Source organism: Chiloscyllium plagiosum, unplaced genomic scaffold (genome assembly GCF_037043375.1).
Source record: "Chiloscyllium plagiosum isolate Xiang-an unplaced genomic scaffold, Cpla_swu_hap1 HiC_scaffold_9, whole genome shotgun sequence".
Taxonomy (NCBI): Eukaryota; Metazoa; Chordata; class Chondrichthyes; order Orectolobiformes; family Hemiscylliidae; genus Chiloscyllium; species Chiloscyllium plagiosum.
The window spans coordinates 7,413,403-7,434,616 of NW_028270147.1; the positions used below are offsets into that span (position 1 = coordinate 7,413,403).

At 44.7% G+C, this 21,214-nt stretch overlaps 1 protein-coding gene across 1 annotated transcript in view; it reads left to right on the plus strand.

Moving 5' to 3' along the window:
• The window catches only part of ttll7 (tubulin tyrosine ligase-like family, member 7), a 331,613-nt gene that overhangs the window by 159,810 nt on the left and 150,589 nt on the right, over window positions 1–21,214 (plus strand). The window contains exons 5-6 of the mRNA XM_087990253.1: window positions 1,179–1,246; window positions 6,108–6,266. Coding sequence (XP_087846379.1) covers window positions 1,179–1,246; window positions 6,108–6,266 — 227 coding nt within the window. The remainder of the gene's footprint in view (window positions 1–1,178; window positions 1,247–6,107; window positions 6,267–21,214) is intronic.

Sequence of the window (21,214 nt, forward strand, 5' to 3'; positions counted from 1 at the left end):
ACCCATCTCCAAATTATTTACGTAAATCAGAAAAACGACAGTACCAACACTGATATCTGGGGAACACCACTTTCAACTCATTTCCAATCTGAGAAATGCCCATCTATACCTACCCTCTGTCTCCTATCCTTTAGCCAACTTTTAATCTATGCTTCTAGGGACCCATCAATCCCAAACATTTCTAACTTGCTAACCAATCTGCCATGTGGCATTGTATCAAATGATCTTGCTCTTGTCTTGTACTCTATGCCTCTATTAATAAAACCCAGGTTAAGTTATGTTTTAACAATTGCTCTCTCCATCAGCCCTGCTATCTTCAATGATATATGCACAGATACACCACATCCCTCTGCTCCTGCAACCCCTTTAGAATTAGAGTCATAGAGTCACACAGAATGGAAACAGACCCTTTGGTCCAACTCATCCACTCTGACCAAGTTTCCCAAACTAAACAAGTTCCACTAGCCTGCATTTGGCCCATAAATCTCTGAACTGTTCCTATTCATATATCTGTCCAAATATCTTTTAAATGTTATAACTGTATCACCTCCTCTGGCAGTTCACCCTCAGGTCCTGTTTAAATCTTTCTTCTCTAACCATAAAAATATGCCCTCTGGTTTTGAACTGCCCTACTCTGGGGAAAAGACCTTTGCTAATTGCCTTATCTATGTCCCTCATGATCCAAAAACCTCTATAAGGTCACCCCTCAACCTCCTACGCTCCAGTGAAAAATGTCCCAGTCTATCCTTATAACTCAAACCGTCCAGTCCTGGCAACATCCTGGTAAATCTTTTTTGAACCCTCTCTAGTTTAATAATATCCTTCCTGTAGCAGAGCGACCAGAATTGTACACAGTGTACCAGAAGTGGCCTCACCAATGTCCTCTAAAACCTCAACATGACGTTCCAACTACTGCACTCAAAAGTCAGATTGTGTTTTTACAACAATCGACAATGGTTACGTAGTTACTATTTGGCTATTTTATTTGAGATTTGTCGTGGGTGAATTCACATTTCACCATCTATCCAAGTGAACTTCATGTGCCCACATCATTAAGCTGGGATTCAGAACTACTAGCCTAGTGACATTATCACTATATCTCTGCCTCCTCCAGCTCAATTTCTGACACTGTGACTGTTTACAGATGCTGTATGCAAACTTTTTTTTTGTCTTTTCAGAGGATCAACCATTTTCCTGGAATGGGAGAGATTTGCCGTAAGGACTGTCTGGCAAGAAACATGGCCAAGTAAGTGACCCAGGCTGGCCAGATTTCTGTCTCCTTTAGAATTGGAATCGGAGTCTCAAGGTGGCATTTATTAGGGAGTGAGCATGTTTGAGAATGAGCAAGGTGTGTGTGTATACGTGTATGTGTGTGTGTGCGCGCGCGCGTGTATGAGCGGTGTTTGTGTGTACGTGTGTGTGCGCGGGCGGGTGTGCGTGTGTGTATGTGGACCAACCTCCCCACCATTTGACACCTTCACAGCAAGTGGCAATGTTCAGAGGAGAGTTTACCAGTGTGAAGAGGATGTGTCAGTCCAGACTGTGTGACACAGCGGCAAGGGGGAAGTAACTGGGCTCCAGGTGACAACTGGCCTCTAGGTGATAACAAAGAGTGTAATAAGAAAGGAGAGGATCAAATATGAAGGTAGGCTAGCCAGTAATATTAGAAATAATAGTAAAAGTTTCTTTCAGTACATAAGAAACAAACGACAGGCAAAAGTAGACATTGGGCCACTTCAAACTGATGCAGGAAGCCTAGTGATGGGAGATAAGGAAATAGCAGGAGAACTTAACAAGTACTTTGCGTCTGTCTTCACAGTGGTAATGAGTAATATCCCAAAAATTAAAGGGTGTCACGGGGCTGAGTTGAGTATGGTTGCCATTACGAAAGAGATAGTGCTAGAAAAGTTAAAAAGTCTTAAAATTGATAAATCTCCTGGCCCCGATGGGATACACCCTAGAGTTCTGAGAGAGGTGGCTGAGGAAATAGCAGAGGCATTGGTTGAGATCTTTCAAGAGTCACTGGAGTCAGGAAAGGTCCCGGATGATTGGAAGATGGCTGTTGTAACCCCCTTGTTCAAGAAAGGATCAAGGCAAAAGATGGAAAATTATAGGCCAATCAGCTTAACCTCGGTTGTTGGTAAAATTCTAGAATCCATCATTAAGGATGAGGTTTCTAAATTCTTGGAAGAGCAGAGTCTGATTAGAACAAGTCAACATGGATTTAGTAAAGGGAGGTCATGCCTGACAAACCTGTTGGAATTTTTTGAAGAGGTAACAAGTAGGTTAGACCAGGGAAACCCAGTGGATGTGGTCTATCTAGACTTTCAAAAGGCCTTTGATAAGGTGCCACACGGGAGGCTGCTGAGCAAGGTGAGGGCCCATGGTGTTCGAGGTGAGCTGCTGGGATGGATTGAGGATTGGCTGTCTAACAGAAGGCAGAGAGTTGGGATAAAAGGTTCTTTTTCAGAAAGGCAGCCGGTGACGAGCGGTGTCCCGCAGGGTTCGGTGCTGGGGCCACAGCTGTTCGCGTTATATATTAATGATTTGGATGAGGGAACCGGGGGCATTCTCGCGAAGTTTGCCGATGATACGAAGTTAGGTGGACAGGCAGGTAGTACTGAGGAAGTGGGGAGGCTACAGAAGGATCTAGACAGGTTGGGAGAGTGGTCCAGGAAATGGCTGATGGAATTTAACGTGAGCAAGTGCGAGGTCTTGCACTTTGGCAAAAAGAATAAAAGCATAGACTACTTTCTAAATGGTGAGAAAATTAATAAAGCCAAAGCACAAAGGGATCTGGGAGTCCTAGTCGAGGATTCTCTAAAGGTAAACATGCAGGTTGAGTCCGTGATTAAGAAAGCGAATGCAATGTTGTCTCTTATCTCAAGAGGGTTGGAATATAAAAGCAGAGATGTACTACTAAGACTTTATAAAGCTCTGGTTAGGCCCCATTTGGAGTACTGTGTCCAGTTTTGGTCCCCACACCTCAGGAAGGACATACTGGCACTGGAACGTGTCCAGCGGAGATTCACACGGATGATCCCTGGAATGACAGGTCTAACATATGAGGAACGGCTGAGGATACTGGGATTGTATTCGTTGGAGTTTAGAAGATTAAGGGGAGACTTAATAGAGACATACAAAATAATACATGGCTTGGAAAAGGTGGATGCTAGGAAATTGTTTCAGTTAAACGAGGAGACTAGGACCCGTGGACACAGCCTTAGAATTAGAGGGGGTCATTTCAGAACAGAAATGCGGAGACATTTCTTCAGCCAGAGAGTGGTGGGCCTGTGGAATTCATTGCCACGGAGTACAGTGGAAGCCGGGACGCTAAATGTCTTCAAGGCCGAGATTGATAGATTCTTGTTGTCTAGAGGAATTAAGGGCTACGGGGAGAACGCTGGTAAGTGGAGCTGAAATGCGCATCAGCCATGATTGAATGGCGGAGTGGACTCGATGGGCCGAATGGCCTTACTTCCACTCCTATGTCTTATGTCTTATGGACACTCACATGTCACAGGTAAGATGACTGGGCCAGTGGCTGGGGATAGCAAGGTGTCACTATGAGTTAGGCATAGTTAGTAAGTTTGCAGATGAAACCAAGATCGGTGGCATAGTAGACAGTGGAGAAGGTTTTCTAAGATTACAAAGGGATCTTGATCAAATGGGTCAATCGGCTGATAAATAGCAGATGGGGTTCAATCTGGATAAGTGCAAGGTATTATATTTTGGTAAAACAAACAAGGGTAGGGCTTATACAATTAATGGTAGATCTTTGGGTAGTGTTGTAGAACATAGGGACCTAGGGGTGCAGGTCCTTGAAGATTGAGTGACCTATAGACAGGGTGATTAAAAAGGCATTTGGCATGCTTACCCTGATTGCTCAGTCCTTTGAGTATAGGAGTTGGGACGCCATGTTGAGTTTGTACAGAACATTGGTGAGGCATCTTCTGGAATACTGTGTCCAGTTCTGGTCACCCTGTTAAGGAAGGGTATTAAGCTGGAGAGGGTTCAGAAGAGATTTACCAGGAATTTGCTGGGTATGGAAGGTTTCAGTTATAAAGGAAGACTGGATAGGCAGGGAGATTTTTCACTGGAGCATAGGAGGTTGAGAGGTGACCTTTTAGAAGTTTATAAAATAATGGTAGGTATAGATAGAGTTATTGGTAGTTATCTTTCCCAAGGATGGAGCATTTCAAAACTAGGGGGCATGTTTTTAAGGTGAGAGGAGAGGGATTTAAAAAAGACATATGGGGCAAATTTTTTACACAAGGTGTCGTTCACATGTGGAATGAACTTCCTGAGGAAGTGGTGGATGTGGATACAATTATAATATTTAAAAGACATTTGGATAAGTACATGAATAAGAACAGTTTGGAGGGAAATTGGCCAGGGGCAGGTGGAATTAGTTTAGTTTTGGATTATGTTCAGCATGGGCTGGTTGGACCGAAGGGTCTGTTTCTGTGTAATATGACTGTATGACTTGAAATGTTAATCCTGTTTCTCTCTCCACAGATGCTGCCAGACCTGCTGAGTTTCTCCTGTACTCTCTGTTTCTATAATGTTAAAAACCTATCAAGTAAAATCATAGAATTTTACAGTACAGAAGGAGGCCATTCGACCCATCATGTCTGTACTAGCTCCTGAAAGAAATTGTACCTTTAAAATTTTCAGTTGACCTTCAGCCGCAGGAGCCTTTAGGGGAGTGAGTTCAAGGTTCCCAGGTAACTTTATTAGAGACAGTCCTTCATGGAAATAAATAAACATAGAAAATAGGAGCAGGTGTAGGCCATTCCGCCCTTCGAGCCTGCTCTGCCATTCAATACAATCATGGCCGATCATCCAACATAGTCCCCTGTTCCTGCTTTCTCTCCATACTCTTTGATCACTGTTGCTGTAAAAGCTGTCTCCATCTCCTTCCCAACAACAGTCAATATTTTGGCCTCAACCACCTCCTGTGACAGAGAAGTCTACAGGCTCCCTGCTCTCTGGGTGAAGAAGTCGCTCCTCCTCTCAGTCTGAAATGGTTTACCTATATCTTTCAACTGTGACTCCTGTTTCTGGACTCCCTGTTCATTGGGAAAATCCTTCCTGTCAAGCCGTAGAATTTTATAGTTTTCTATGAGGTTTCCCCCTCATACTTATAAATTTCAGGGAATATAGCCCTAACTGATCCACTCTCTCTCCATACGTAAGTCCTACCACCCTAGGAATCAGTCTGGTAAACCTTTGGTGCACTCCCTCCATTGCCAGAACATCTTTCCTCAGATAAGGAGACTAAAACTCCGACACAGTACTCCAGGTGTGGTCTCACCAATGCCCTGTACAACTGCAGCAAGACATCCGCGCTCCTGTATTAGAAACCTGCCAATGTGAAGGCCAGCATACCATTTCCTTTCTTCACTGCCTGCTGCACTGCATGCTTACTTTCAGTGACTGGTGTACAAGGACACCCAGGTCACATTGCACCTCCCACTTGCCAAATCTATTGCAATTCGAAGAATAATCCACCTTCCTGTTTTTGCTATCAACGTGGATAACCTCACATTGATCCACATTGTGCAGAATCTGCCATGCATTTTCCTATTCACTCAGTTTGTCCAAATCACACTGAATCATCACTGAATCCTTCTCACATCTCACTCTCCCACCCTCTGTGTCATCTGCAAATTTGGAGATAGTGCATTTAGTTCCCTCATCTAAATCATTCCAGACATTGCCCTGAATCTTCCCACTTGTTCTGGACTAGCAGAAGAAATTGTTTCTCTCCAACTGACCTATCTCTTCCTTCAACCATCTGAAACTTCTCAATTAGATCAACGCACCACCTTCCGCGTTCAAGTCTATTCCTGAGTCTGTGTAACTTGTTCTTATAATTTAACCCTTTTTAGCCAAGTATTGTTTTCCTGAGTCAATTGCTGTACCCTGCAAGCCATTGTTAGGGAATGAGCTTTCCTTTCAATGGCCACACGCTTTCATTTCCACCTGATTTCTCATTCTTCGGTTTCTGTTGAAAATTCTCCCCCAAAATTTTCATGATTTCAGTTTTGAACACTCTGCCATGGCGTGGATTCCTCCTTTTATCATCCGTGTTTTACTTTCAGGATGATCAAGAGTCAATCTCAGGAATACTGCTTCACCCCAAGGACCTGGATCTTTCCTGCGGAATACACTCAGTTCCAGAACTGTGTGAAGGAACTCCGAAAGAAACGCAGACAGAAGACCTTTATAGTCAAGCCAGCCAATGGAGCGATGGGTCATGGGTACGTGTGTGTGTGTGTGCGTGCATGCGTGCGTGCGTGTGTGTGTGTGTTTCTTTCTTGAACCTCAGCTGCCCTTGGGATCTAGGGACTCCACAGTGCTATTTGAGAAGGAGTTCCAGGATTTTGACCCAGAGATACTGAAGCAACAACGATGCATTTCCAAGGAGAAAGTGAGGACTGCAGCTGCTGGAGATCATAGTCTAGATTAGAGTGGTGCTGAAAACGCACAGCAGGTCAGGCAGCATCTGAGGAGCAGGAAAATTGACGTTTCGGGCAAAAGCCCTTCAAGTCAGTGGCTTGAAGGGGAACTTGTAGATGGCGGTATTCCCATGTATCTGCTGCCCACATTTTGGGGTAGAGGTCTTCACTTTAGAAAGAGCCTTTGTGTGTTCCTGCACTGCATCTTGCGGATGTTACACCCTGCTGTTCTTGTACCTCAATAATGAAGTGAGTGAATGTTTATGAGAGTGGAAATGGTGCCAATCCAATGGGCTGCTTTGTCCTGGATGGTGTCAAGCTTCTTGAGTGTTGTTGGAGTTGCACCCATCCAGGAACTGAGCAATAAGGCTTGCCTGGCTGTACAATGAGGGAGAGGGTTCTGTTTAATTTGGTGGAAGACTTATCGATATTGGGAGGCAGTTTTTCAAACATAATATTTAGGATTTGGTTCGTTTGATGGTTCAAAGGAAATAGGAACCAGCCAGTCACGTGTCATATGGATATTTGCCCCAGCTCTACAAACTGTTGAGTAAACAAGGACAGAACTGGAACAAGCCTTTGATCAATGCATTTTACAGTCTCGTATCATAGAAACATAGAAATTAGCAGCAGGAGTAGGCCATTCAGCCCTTTGAGCATGTTCCACTATCCAGCATGACCATGGCTGATCATCCAACTGTGTTCTCTGTTCCCACTTTCACCCCTCACATACCCTTTGATCCCTACAGCTCTAAGAATTATATCTAACTCCTTCTTGATAACATTCAATATTTTGATCTCAGCCACTTTCTGTGGCAGAGAATTCAACTCTCTGGCATCAGTTCCTGTACAATTCAAAACTATTTCTGGTTTAATTTGAATGTTGTCACAGTTACCAAACTCACTCTGGTAGGCTCCAGGTGGTGTGCAATCACTGTTTCTTGCTGATATTGCACCTCAGGCAGCTGCAGGACAAACAGTGACCGTATAGACCATATATATGGACCTTTATTCTCCATCGTACTGGGTAGGTGCCTCTCTCTGTGAGTGGAGAAAGTGAGGTCTGCAGATGCTGGAGATCAGAGCTGAAAATGTGTTGCTGGAAAAGTGCAGCAGGTCAGGCAGCATCCAGGGAACAGGAGAATCGACGTTTCGGGCATAAGCCCTTCTTCAGGGCTTCAGGGATTCCTGAAGAAGGGCTTATGCCCGAAACGTCGATTCTCCTGTTCCCTGGATGCTGCCTCTCTCTGTGAGTGCTTGAAGCTAACACCAATTTGGCGAATTGGAAATGTCCTTTCCCCACATTAGCAGATTAATCAGCTCAAAATTTCAATGCAATCAGGAGGTCTAATTGGAGGCAAATACTGAGTGTCATGTTGAGAGCCAGGAGCTTGGATTTTTCAGTCAATTTAGAAAATAAAATCTTGCATTTATGCGGCACCTTTCACTATCAGCGGATGTCCCAAGGTGCTTTGCAACCAACACAGCATTTTTTGTGGTGTAGTCGCCATGGTACTCAACGCCCTGACTGATGAAAGCCAGTGTGCCAAAAGCCTTCTTCACTGCCCTGTCTACCTGCGATTCCAATTTCAGAGAACCGTGCACATGAGCTCCAAGGTCCCTCTGTTCCACCACACTCCTTAAGGCCATACCATTCGCCATGAAACTCCTACCTTGATTTGACTTTCCAAAATGCAAGACCTCACACTTATCTATATTAAACTCCATTTGCCATTTCTTGGTCCACTTCCCCAGCTGATCAAGGTCCTGCTGCAATTGCTGATAACCTTCTTCACTGCCCAGGATACCTCCTACTTCAGTCTCGTCTGCAACTTACTAATCATGCCTTGTATGTTTTCATCCAAATCATTGATATAGATAACAAACAGCAACAGGCCCAGCATCGTCCCCTAAGGCACTCCACTAGTCACAGGCCTCCAGTCCGACAAGCATCCTTCCACTATTACCTTTTGCTTCCTACTATCAGGCCAACTGTGCATCCAATTTGCCAGCTCCCCTTGGATTCCATGTGACCTAACCTTCCAGAGCAGCCTACCATGTGAAACCTAATCAAAGGTCTTACTGAAATCCATATAGATTACATCTACCGCCCTGCCCTCCTTCCGGTATTTGTTCCATTCCCCTTTGAAAGTTGCTGCTGAAACCGCTTTCACCATCCCAGCTTGATGACCAGTCTGGTTATAATCACTTATTCACCAGTGTCACCTCTAGTTCGCTTGCCAATTACTTTAAATCTATATCTTCTGGTCACCAACGCTCCTGCCACTGGAAATAACTTCTTTCCAACTTGACCAAATCCCTTTGGAATGCTGCACAACTCTATCAAACTTTTTCCACTCTGGTCTCTCGAATTAACTTGAGGTTGAGGGGTGATCTTATAGAGGTTTATAAAATCATGGGCGGGGTATTGATAAGGTGAATGGCAGGTGTGTTTTCCCTAAGGTGAGTGATTTCAAGACTGGGGGCATATTTTTAAGGTGAAAGAGAAAGATTTAAAACGAACATGAGGGGCAATTTCTTTACACAGAGAGTGGTTCATGTGTGGAGTGAACTACCAGAGGAAGTGGTGGACGCGGGTACAGTTACAGCATTTAAAAGACATTTGGATAAGTACATGAATAAGAATTGTTTGGAGGGATATGGGCCATGCACAGGCAGGTGAGAAGACTTGCTTAGTTTGGGATTATGATCGGCATGGACTGGTTGGACTGAAAGGTCTGTTTTCGTGCTGTATGACTCTATGACTGTGTATGTGTTGCTGGAAAAGCGCAGCAGGTCAGGCAGCATCCAAGGAACAGGAGAATCGACGTTTCGGGCATAAGCCCTTCTTCAGGAATGAGGAAAGTGTGTCCAGCAGGCTAAGATAAAAGGTAGGGAGGAGGGACTTGGGGGAAGGGCGTTGGAATTGCGATAGGTGGAGGGAGGTCAAGGTGAGGGTGATAGGCCGGAGTGGGGTGGGAGCGGAGAGGTCAGGAAGAAGATTGCAGGTTAGGAAGGCGGTGCTGAGTTCGAGGGATTTGACTGAGACAAGGTGGGGGGAGGGAAAATGAGGAAACTGGAGAAATCGGAGTTTATCCCTTGTGGTTGGAGGGTTCCCAGGCAGAAGATGAGACGCTCTTCCTCCAACCGTCGTGTTGCCATGGTCTGGCGATGGAGGAGTCCAAGGACCTGCATGTCCTTGGTGGAGTGGGAGGGGGAGTTAAAGTGTTGGGCTACGGGGTGGTTGGGTTGGTTGGTCCGGGTGTCCCAGAGGTGTTCTCTGAAATGTTCTGCAAGTAGGCGGCCTGTCTCCCCAGTATAGAGGAGGCCACATTGGGTGCAGCGGATGCAGTAGATGACCACAACGCCGCAACATCACTAACCTGCATGACCACAACGCCACATGTGTCTCCGCCCCCACGCCGATCTCCGTCACCACGCCTAACCCCGCCCCCACGCCGATCTCCGCCATCACGCCCAACCCCGCCCCCACGCCGATCTCTGCCATCACGCCCCCACGCCGATCTCCGTCCCCACCCCCACGCCAACCCCGCTCCCACTCCCAGATCCTGACATGAATGTTTTTCACTTCAGTTTGCCCCTTCAAGACTTCCTGAATTGTCATTGTCTTCATGATCGCTGCCACATTTGATGGCAATGTTAATGAAACTGGCCACTTATCAGGAAACTTGGTCTAATGTTAAGGACAGTGGCTCAGTGGTGAGCACTGCTGCCCCACAGCGTCAGGGACCCGGGTTCAGTTCCAGCCTCAGGTGACTGTCTGTGTGGAGTTTGCACATTCTCCTTGTGTCGGCGTGGGCTTTCTCTGGGTGCTCTGGTTTCCTCCTCCCAATCCAGGCTAGGTTGGTTAGCTGTGGGTAATGTGGGGTTAAAGGGTAGGGGGAGTGGGTCTGGGTGGAGTACTCTCCAGGGTTGGTGTGAACTTGATGGGCCAAATGGGATTCTATGATTCTATGAAAGCACAGCCTTATTCAGGTTATGTGAACAAAAGTAGGTCAACCAGCCCCTTGAACCTGTTCTGTTAAAGGAAGTGTTCCATTGGCATGTGAAGCATGAGCAACATAGGAAACTCTCAAATGAGGAAACCTGAAATAAAGCTAGAAAATGCTGGAAATACCTATCTCTCAGGAGAATAATAAGCTATATTATTACGCAGGGGAATGTGGATATTTCTGACTGGACCACCATTTGTTACCCATTCATTATTGCCCCTTGTGCTAAATGACTTACCAGGTCGTTTCAGGGGGCAGTTAAGAGTCAGCCACTTTGCTGTGAGACCAGATGACATGGAGGCCAGACTGGGTAATGATAATAGATTTCCTGCCCTAAAGGACATTAATGAGCTAGATGGCCAAAGCTTTATTCAGTCACTCATAGGCATCAACTGTCTGGATTAGCATTGATTGCCTATCCCTAGCTGCTCATGAGGAGGTGGTGGTCAGCTGCCTTCTTGAACTGCCATGATGTGGAGGTGTTGTTATCCGTGGGTTTACAATGGCATAAAGTAGTGAGGTGCCCGTCTTTAATGGCGATGCATGTGTCCAAGAATGAGACTAATACTAAAGAGTAATCCATGGTCAGTCTGATGGTGGGATGAAGCTTGTTGACATCACTGTGTAGTCATTTCAGTGACTCCTCGCCATGGGTCCAGAGGAACTTCTTGAACTGCTACGCTCAATGTGCTGTAGGTAGACCCACAAAACTATTTGTGTGATTAACTTTCCATTTTGGATTTGTTAACTGCACTAATTTTGAAAGTGCTGTAGGATTTGAAGCCACATCTATAGAGCTTTATAGAGGTTTACAGGTTATTAGGGGAATGACATTGCCACCATCTCTCCCTTGTGGTTTTGGGGGTATTTATTTTACTGTAGTAGAACCGAATTGACCTGAATTGACCTGAACCGCCAATTCTGTTTGATTATCCTACGGATGCTGCCTGATCTGCTGAGTGTTGTCAGAACTTTCTGTGTCTAACACAGGTGAGTTGGTGATGTGTTGGTGTCATCAAAACTTGCACACTGACTGAGCATGGTGGCTCATAAGACTGAGAGGACCAACATATTTATGTCAAAGTTAGATAATCTCAGTGAGCAAGTGCCTTTCCTGCTGGTTCACACCGTCGGTCAGTAGCAGCAGTGTGTGCTATCTATAAGACACACTGCAACAACTCATCAACGCTCCTCTGAAAGTATTTTCCAAATCCTTGCCCTCTACCATTTAGAAAGACAAGGGCAGCAGATACATGGGAACACCACCACCTACAAATCACTCACCATCCTGTCCTGGAAATATACAGGGACATAGGAACAGAAGTAGGCCATTCTGCCCATCAAGCCTGTTCCACCATTCAATGAGATCATGCCTGATCTGTGGCCTAACTCCATATACCTTTCTTTGGCCCATATTCCTTAATACCTTCGTTTAACAAAAATATATTTATCTCAGCTTTAAAATTAACAACTGATCCAGCATCCACTGCCATTTGTGGAGGAGAGTTCCAAACCTCTCCCACCCTTTGTGTGTCGAAGAGCTTCCTAACATCTCTCCTGAATGGTCTGGCCCTAATTTTTAGACTGTGCCATCGAGTTTTAAAATCTCCAACCAATGGAAATAGTTTTTCTTTATCTACCCTGTCTTTTCCTGCTATGATCCTAAAGACTACGATCAGATCACTCCTTATCCTTCTGAATTCTAGGAAAAACAGGCCTAATTTGTATAATCTGTCCTCATGTTTTAACCCCTGAAGTCCAGATATCAGTCTTTTAAACCTATATTGTACTCCCTCCAAGACCAATACAGTTGATTCTGACATAACGTGATAGTTCCGTTCTCATGCAATCCCGTGTTACAAGAAAATCGTGCAATAGCCATGCCAATTAAACTAATGGGACCAAAATCGCATTATAGCTAATACAGGTAAGGAAAGTTCGCATTCTACAAATAGCAATCTAAATTCTTCAATTGCGTTATAGCCAATTCATGTTGAAGAAACACATGTTATAGCAGAACCGATTGCATATCCATCTGTAGGTGTGGTACCCACATCTGCTCACAGTGCTCCACGTGGGGTCTAGCTAGGATTCCTTCAGCATTAATGGGTTAAAATCAAGAAACTCCTTCCCTAATGGCGCTGTGAGTGACCCTACATGCCAAGGATCGCTGTGGTTCACGAAGGCAGCTCACCCCCACCTTCTGAAGGATACTCAAAGATGAGCGAAAACTATTGGCCTAGCCAGTGATATACACATCCCATGAATGAATAATGAAAACAATTTCTTCAGAAATCTCATCACTCCTGTGATCACACTTTAATGAGCTGCAAACAACTGATTTGATGTGCTTGAAGCTCGACTTTGGCTGAAGTTCACAGAGTCCTTTAAATGAGATTGCATGTGTAAGTACTTATTGAATTTCTCAGATTAGTCAGTGGGTTTAGTGCTTTCTAAGCACCATCTCTATAATTGATTCCTGTGGCTGCACCACAATAACTCCTCCACACCTCCTGCAATTCTTGAAGCTATTGAAATGGGCTACTTTTTGTTACTCTAAATGATCATAAAATGTAGGAGTAGCAGTAGACCGTTCAGCCCATCAAGTCTGCTCTGTCATTCAGTGAAATCTGATCTGATAATCCACAACTCCACCTCCTTTCCTTTTCCCCAATAACCTTTGGTTCCAAGACTGATTAAAAACTTGTTGAACTGGCCTTTACATAGAGTCATAGAGTTATATTGCATAGAAACAGTCTCTTTGGTCCAACTTCTTTACGCTGACCGGATATCCTAAACTGATCTAGTTCCATTTGCCAACAATTAGCCCATGTCCTTCTAAATCCTTCCTTTTAAATGTTGTAATTGTACCAGCCTCCGTCACTTCCTCTGGCAGCACTCACCACCCTCTGTGTGAAAAAAATTACCCCTCCGATATCTTTTAAATTTCACCTAAACCTATGTCCTCTAGTTTTGGACTCCACTACCCTGGCAAAAAGACCTTGACTATTCATCCTATTCTTGCCCCTCATGAGAAAGAAGATAGTCCAGGATAAAGCATTCTGAAGGGGGCATATAACAGATAGGGTTGGACATGAAAAGTACTTCACCCAACCCCATCATCCACCATGGTTACAGCATGGAAGGAAACCATTTGGCCCATCAGGGACAAGGGCAGCAGATGCACGGGAGTACTACCAATTGCAAGTTCTCCTCCAAGTTGTTCACCACCCTGACTTGGAAATATATGGCTGTTCCTTCGGAGGTCAGAGTCCGGGAACTCCATCCCTGACAGCACTGGGTATCCCTGCACCAAATGTAGCAAGTCATGAAGGTAGATCACCAAGACCTTCTCAGGGGCTAGTTGGGGATAGGGCCCAGCCAGCGACACACATCCAATGAATGAATTAAATAAATGAAAGAAATCCATGCTGGTTATCTACAAGAACGACTCAGCTAGTCCCATTCTTTGGCCTTTTGTCCAGAGGTAAAGAGTCATAGAGTCACAGAGTCATACAGCATGGAAACAGACCCTTTGGTCCAACCAGTTCATACCGAACATAATCCCAAACTAAACTAGTCCCACCTCCCTGCTCCTGGCCCATATCCCTCCAAACCTCTCCTATTCATGTAATTATCCAAATGTCTTTTAAACGTAGTAATTTTGCCCACATCCACCACTTCCTCAGGAACATAGAACGTAGAACATAGAAAAGTACAGCACAGAACAGGCCCTTTGGCCCACGATGTTGTACCGAGGTTTAATCCTAACGTAAAATATAGTAACAACCTACGCACCCCTCAATTCACTGCTGTCCATGTGCATGTCCAGCAGTCGCTTAAATGTCCCCAATGACTCTGCTTCCACCACCTCAACTGGCAACGCATTCATAGCTCTCTGCATAAAGAACCTACCTCTGACATCTCCTTTATACCTTCCACCTAATATCTTCAAACTATGACTTCTTGTACCAGTCAGTCCTGCCCTGGGGAAACGTCTCTGGCTATTGACTCTATCTATGCCACTCATTATTTTGTACACCTCAATCAGGTCACCTCTCTTGCTTCTTCTCTCCAGAGAGAAAAATCCAAGCTTATTCAACCTTTCTTCATAAGGCAAGCCCTCCAGTCCAGGCAGCATCCTGGTAAACCTTCTTTGCATCCTCTCCAAAGCCTCTGTATCTTTCCTGAACTGGACACAGTATTCCAAGTGTGGTCTCACCAGGAACTTGTAGAGCTGCAGCAAAACCTCATGGCTCTTAAACTCGATCCCCCTGTTAATGAAAGCCAAAACACCATATGCTTTCTTAACAACCCTATCCACTTCGGTGGCAACTTTGAGGGATCTATGTATTTGCACACCCAGATCCCTCTGTTCCTCCACACTGCCAAGAATCCTGTCTTTAATCCTATATTCAGCATTAGAGTTCAACCTTCCAAAATGCATCACTTCGCATTTATCCAGGTTGAACTCCATCTGTCATTTCTCAGCCCAGCTCTGCATCCTGTCTATGTTGCACTGCAGCCTGCAGTAGCCCTCCTATATTATCGATGACACCTCCAACCTTTGTGTGATCTGCAAATTTACTAACCCACCCCTCAACCTCCTCATCCAAGTCATTTATAAAAACTACAAAGAGCAGAGGCCCAAGAACAGAGCCCTGCGGGACCCCACTCAACACTGACCTCCAGGCAGAATACTTTCCATCTACAACCACTCTCTGCCTTCTGTCAGCCAGCCAATTCTGAATCCAGATAGCCAAATCTCCCTGTATCCCATACTTCCTGTTCATTCCACACACGAACCACCCTCTGTGTAAGACATTTGCCCCTCATGTCTTTATTAAATCTTTCTCCTCTCACCTTAAAAATATGGCCTCTTGTCTTGAAATCCCCCATTCTCAGGAAAAGACAACTACCATTAATCCTATCTATACTCCTCATTATTTTATAAACTTCTATAAGGTCACCTTTCAACCTCCTACACTCCAGAGAGATAAGTCCCAGCCTATCCAGCCTTTCTTTATAACTCAAGCTTTTCATACCTGGCAACATTCTGGTAAATCTTTTCTGAATCTTCTCTGTCTTAATAATATCCTTCCTATATCTGGGCAACCTCAACCTAGTGCGGCACTCCAGAAAAGCCTCATCTACAAATATTTCCTCTTCAGCTCTTATTCAATTCTATTTTGAAAACCATGATTGAACCTGCCTCCCTTACACTGATGTGCAGAACATTCTAGATCCTAAAACTTTGGAGAAACGAGTTTCTTTCCCACTTTCGTCTTTGGTGCTTTTACACATTATCGTAAGCAAACACAGGATTTGCAATAAAAAGGGCTTTTCACGATCTCAAACAAACACCAGAGAGCCTGATCATTAATGCGCTAACTTTGAAAATGTAGTCACTGTTCTTATGTAGGAAACACTGTAGCCAATTCACACACAGCAAGATTCCCCCGAACCGCAATATAATGATGCGTGTTTAATCTTCTTTTTAATTTTAATATTACTTGAGGGATAAATGTTGGGCAGGGGACCACTGCTCTTACAAAGAGAGACAGTACAGCTGACTGTGCAACAGTCCTAGATTGGCAGAGTGGCATGGTGGCTCAGTGGTTAGCACTGTTGCCTCACAGTGCCAGGGACCTGAGTTCAATCCCAGCTTTGGGCGAGTGTCTGCGTTGCATTTATACATTCTCTCTGTGTCTGTGTGGGCTTTCTTCGGGTGCTGTGGTTTCCTCCCAAAGACGTGCAGGTTAAGGTGGATTGGCCATGCTAATTTGCCCCGTAGTGTCCAGGGATGTGCAGGCTAGGTGGGTTAGCCAGGGAAAATGCAGGGTTACAGGGATAAGGTTGGGACTGGGTACGATGCTCTTCAAAGGGTAGGGGTACACACAATTTGCCAAGTGGCCAGTATCTGCACTGTAGGGATTCTATGATTGAAAGTAGTGGTGAATCCCAAAATGATCATAATAAATGGCTTGACAGAGCTCTAGGTTTCATTTTCAAAGGTTAGTTTAATTATCAGGTTGCGGATGTCTGGATCTGGATTTGAACCCCCAATCCACAGACTTTAATTGAAGATTGCTACCTACTGAGCTGAAGTCCCATGGTGAACAGGCAGGTTGGGGGTCTGGTGGTGTTACACACAGAGAATCTTGTGTACTGATTGCACCGGCAACAGCCTGCTGGATAATTGCAGATGGCTTGCACTCACTATTCTGCTGGAAGGAGAGAGTCTCAGTGGTACACAAACATGGAGAATGATTGAAAGTTGCTATTTAAGGACTCCAGCCAGTGGAACTATTAAAAAAATGCAAGTCAGAGTAATTACCCACTTATGACACTTCTACCTAAATCCATCAATTGTTCTTGGGAATTTCAAATCCTTCCACTCAGTCAACTGATGCAGGCTCATTTTCCCATTCATTAATGGGCTTGTGACCAGGGATTTGGTCTCTTGTTCCCTGTTTGATGTTGCTCTGAAAGAAAGTCATCAACAGTTCTTGACAGCTGCTGACACTTTGAAAACCTTCTGAAGCTGAAAAGTGAATCATGGAAACAATTAAGCAGCATGAGCACAATTACAAACTGTGGATCTCAGCTCCCCACCCCAGCTGGCTCACTTTGGAAACTTTCAGGATAGATTCTCAATCAGCTCGCTGTCCTTTGAGCAAGGGGCTGACCAAGGAGCATTCGTGGGAGAATAAAAGGGATGATCCAGGGCAAGAGGGCACAGTCTCAGAATTTAGGGGCACCAATTGAAGACTGAGATGTTGAGGAATTTCTTCTCTCAGAGGGTTGAGAGGAATGCCTTGTCATAGGGAGCTGTGGGGGTAGAGCTCCTATGTATATTTAAGGTTGAGGTAGATTCTTGATCAGTCAGGGAATCAAGGGTTAATGAAAAAGGGCAGGAGGGTGGACGTGAGGAACGTAGGATCAGCCATGATCACATTGAATGGCGGAGCAGGCTCGAGGGGCCAAATGGCCTATTCCTGTCCCTCTACCTTATTGTCTTACTTGCATTTATATAGCACGTCTTATGGCCTCAGAAGCTTTATTTGATAGCAGCCCATTTTGTGCATAGCAAGATCCCACAAACCAAAAGATAGGAACATAGGAGCGCATGTAATGTAAGGTTTTCTTTAATAAACCAAGTATTTTATTTAAGTTAATTCCTGATTGTATTATTAATTAACTCATATTAATACAATAAAATGAAGTAAACGTTTGTTTTGTCCAAGTCAGCCAAACATGGAAACAAGCAGTAAATTTGAAAAAAAGATTATTTTAAAGTGAAGAGGATTCATTGGTCAGTGCAAAAGAGTCTTTTACAGCTTTGGTCAAGTGATCAGGCTGATACAAAGTTGTGACTGAATAAATTAAACATACAAGTGAGGAACAAGATTGAGAAGCTCAGCCCTTTGATGATATCAATTCTTTCAGATTCTGCTTTTGGAAACATCCAGAATGCGACTAATTTGCAAAGATGTTGCTCCGAGCCCTGACCTTTTTTTGCTAAAATTAGCATTACTTCATCGTAGACAATGTTTGTGTCATTTCATAGTTGATCATTTTAATGATTGTTTGACTGGCTCATTTATATCATACGTTCATGGGAACAATGTTGCTTTCATCGTGCCTTATGACTTGGTATACATCGTCTTGCTGTTTGGTTTCATCACTGGGATGGTCAAAGCCAGAATAGATCCTGGATGAGCTCGTTTTATCTGACTTGGTGCTTTTCCAAGATAGTGGACTCTTACAAGAGCTTTTAAACTGTGGCTGTTTTAAATATAACCCAGTCTTAATATAGCCACATGATTATTTTTAATATTTCTTCAATTAGAACTTAATTGAGGCACATTGCTTGCTCAGTCATATATTTCTGGCTGATTGCTAATTATGTAATAAACCTTAATATATCCGGGTAATTAAGAAACAAAGATTGCAAAATGACTATATATTGGCTGAATGTTAGTACAAAATAGATTTGTGACCTTGCTGGATTACTACAGTGGGTGTCATATAAAACTAAATTAAAAATGGTCAAAGTACACTAAGAAACTACTACCTAGATTTACTAGATGTGGATTGTTCAGCCCCTCAGGCCAGCTCTGCCATTCTATGATCTGACTCGACACCATATTCCTGTGCTGTCCCCATATCCCTTGGTGTTAGTGGTAAACTGTAAATGTCATTAGGAATGTAAGACACACCAGGTAAGCAATAAATGATGACCAGGTCTCCTTGTGCCACCGACACTTTTTACAAACCCACCGACTCCCACAGCTACCTGGATTACACCTCTTCTCACCCTACCTCCTGCAAAAATGCCATCCCATATTCCCAATTCCTCTGTCTCCGCCGTATCTGCTCCCAGGAGGATCAGTTCCACCACAGAACACATCAGATGACCTCCTTCTTTGGAGACCGGAATTTCCCTTCCCACGTGGTTAAAGATGCCCTCCAACGCATCTCGTCCACATCCCGCACCTCCGCCCTCAGACCCAACCCCTCCAACCACAACAAGGACAGAACGCCCCTGGTGCTCACCTTCCACCCTACCAACCTTCGCATAAACCAAATCATCCACCGACATTTCCGCCACCTCCAAACAGACCCCACCACCAGGGATATATTTCCCTCCCCACCCCTTTCCGCCTTCCGCAAAGACCGTTCCCTCCGTGACTACCTGGTCAGGTCCACGCCCCCCTACAACCCACCCTCCCGTCCTGGCACCTTCCCCTGCCACCGAAAGAATTGCAAATCCTGCACCCACACCTCCTCCCTCACCTCCATCCAAGGCCCTAAAGAAGCCTTCCACATCCATCAAAGTTTTACTTGCACATCCACCAATATCATTTATTGTATCCGTTGCTCCCGATGCAGTCTCCTCTATATTGGGGAGACTCGATGCCTCCTAGCAGAGCGCTTTAGGGAACATCTCCAGGACACCCGCACCAATCAACCACACCGCCCCGTGGCCCAACATTTCAACTCCCCCTCCCACACTGCCGAGGACGTGGAGGTCCTGGGCCTCCTTCACCGCCACTCCCTCACCACCCGATGCCTGGAGGAAGAACGCCTTATCTTCCACCTCGGAATACTTCAACCCCAGGGCATCAATGTGGACTTCAACAGTTTCCTCATTTCCCCTTCCCCCACCTCACCCTAGTTCCAAACTTCCAGCTCAGCACTGTCCCCATGACTTGTCCTACATGCCTATCTTCCTTTCCACCGATCCACTCCACCCTACCCCTGACCTATCACCTTCATCCCCTCCCCCACTCACCTATTGTACTCTATGCAACTTTCTCCCCACCCCCACCCTCCTATCATTTATCTCTCCATCCTTCAGGCATTCTGCCTGCATTCCTGATGAAGGGCTTTTGCCCGAAACGTCGATTTTAACTGCTTCTTGGATGCTGCCTGAACCGCTGTGCTTTTCCAGCACCTCTAATCCAGAATCTGGTTTCCAGCATCTGCAGTCATTGTTTTTACCCTCTGCAAAATAAGAATTGAGACTCTTTTACTTACACCCGAGATTTCGGGCGGGACTTTGTTAAAACATCTTGCCTTCATTACTCAGTCCTCTGAGTACAGGAGTTGGGATATCATGTTGAGGTTGTACAGGACCTTGGTGAAGCCTCTTCTGAAATACGTGTCCAGTTCTGGTCTCCCAGTGAGAGGAAGGATATTATCAAGCTGGAAGGATTCAGAAGTGATTTACCAGGATGTTGCGGTACGGAGCTTTTGAGTTATAAAGAAAGGCTGGGACTTTTTCACTGGCGCTTAGGATGTTAAGAAGCAACCTATAGAAGTTTATAAAATCATGAGGGGTATAGATAAGGTTAATGGTTGGTGTCTTTTTCTCTAAGATGGGGGATTTCAAGTCTAGGGGACACATTTTTAGGATAAGAGGAGAGACAATTAAAAAAGACATGAGATTCAATTTTGTTTTACACGGAAGGCAGCTGACGTGTGGATTGAACTTCCTGAGGAAGTGGTGGATGTGGGTACAATTACAACATTTGAAAGACATTTAGATAGATCCAGGAATAGGAAGGGTTTGGAAGGATATAGACCAGGAGCAGGCAGGTGGGACTAGTTTAGTTTGGGATTATGTTCGGTATGAACTGGTTGGACCGAAGGGTCTGTTTCCGTGCTGTATGAATCTATGACTCTATGTTGTATGTGTACCCTTGCCTTTAAGTTACTTCATCTGTAAGTATTTCAGGTCGTGTACATGTACAAGATTATAGCTCTGCCTACCAGCCTTTTGTAGTCCTGTGTTCTTTTAATGACTCCATCCCACGCCATTTTGTCAAGCTCGATTCTCAATTTGTTTTATTTAAGCAGACAAAGCATTTAGGTGGTGGTTTGGTCTATGGCCTGGCATTCTTGTTCAAGTGCAATGTTGCAGTTTCTTCAAAAATTCAAATTTTATCAAATCATTCTGGATATTTCAAGGTTAAGCTGTGAATGGAAGTGATAGGTGAGGTATCTGAGCTTGATTTGTTGTTAACTGCATGGATGCACTCTGGGCTTGCATCTATAGTGTTGCTATGTTATCTTGGCTGTGTGGCAGTGTTTGTACCTGTGAGGTGGAAGGTGGTGGGTTGATTCCCACTTCAAACCTTGAACCCAAAATTCAGTAAGCCGTTTGAGTGGAGCACTGAGGGGAATATGACATGGGTGCAGGTTCTGTCCTTAGTGTCAGATAGTTCATAT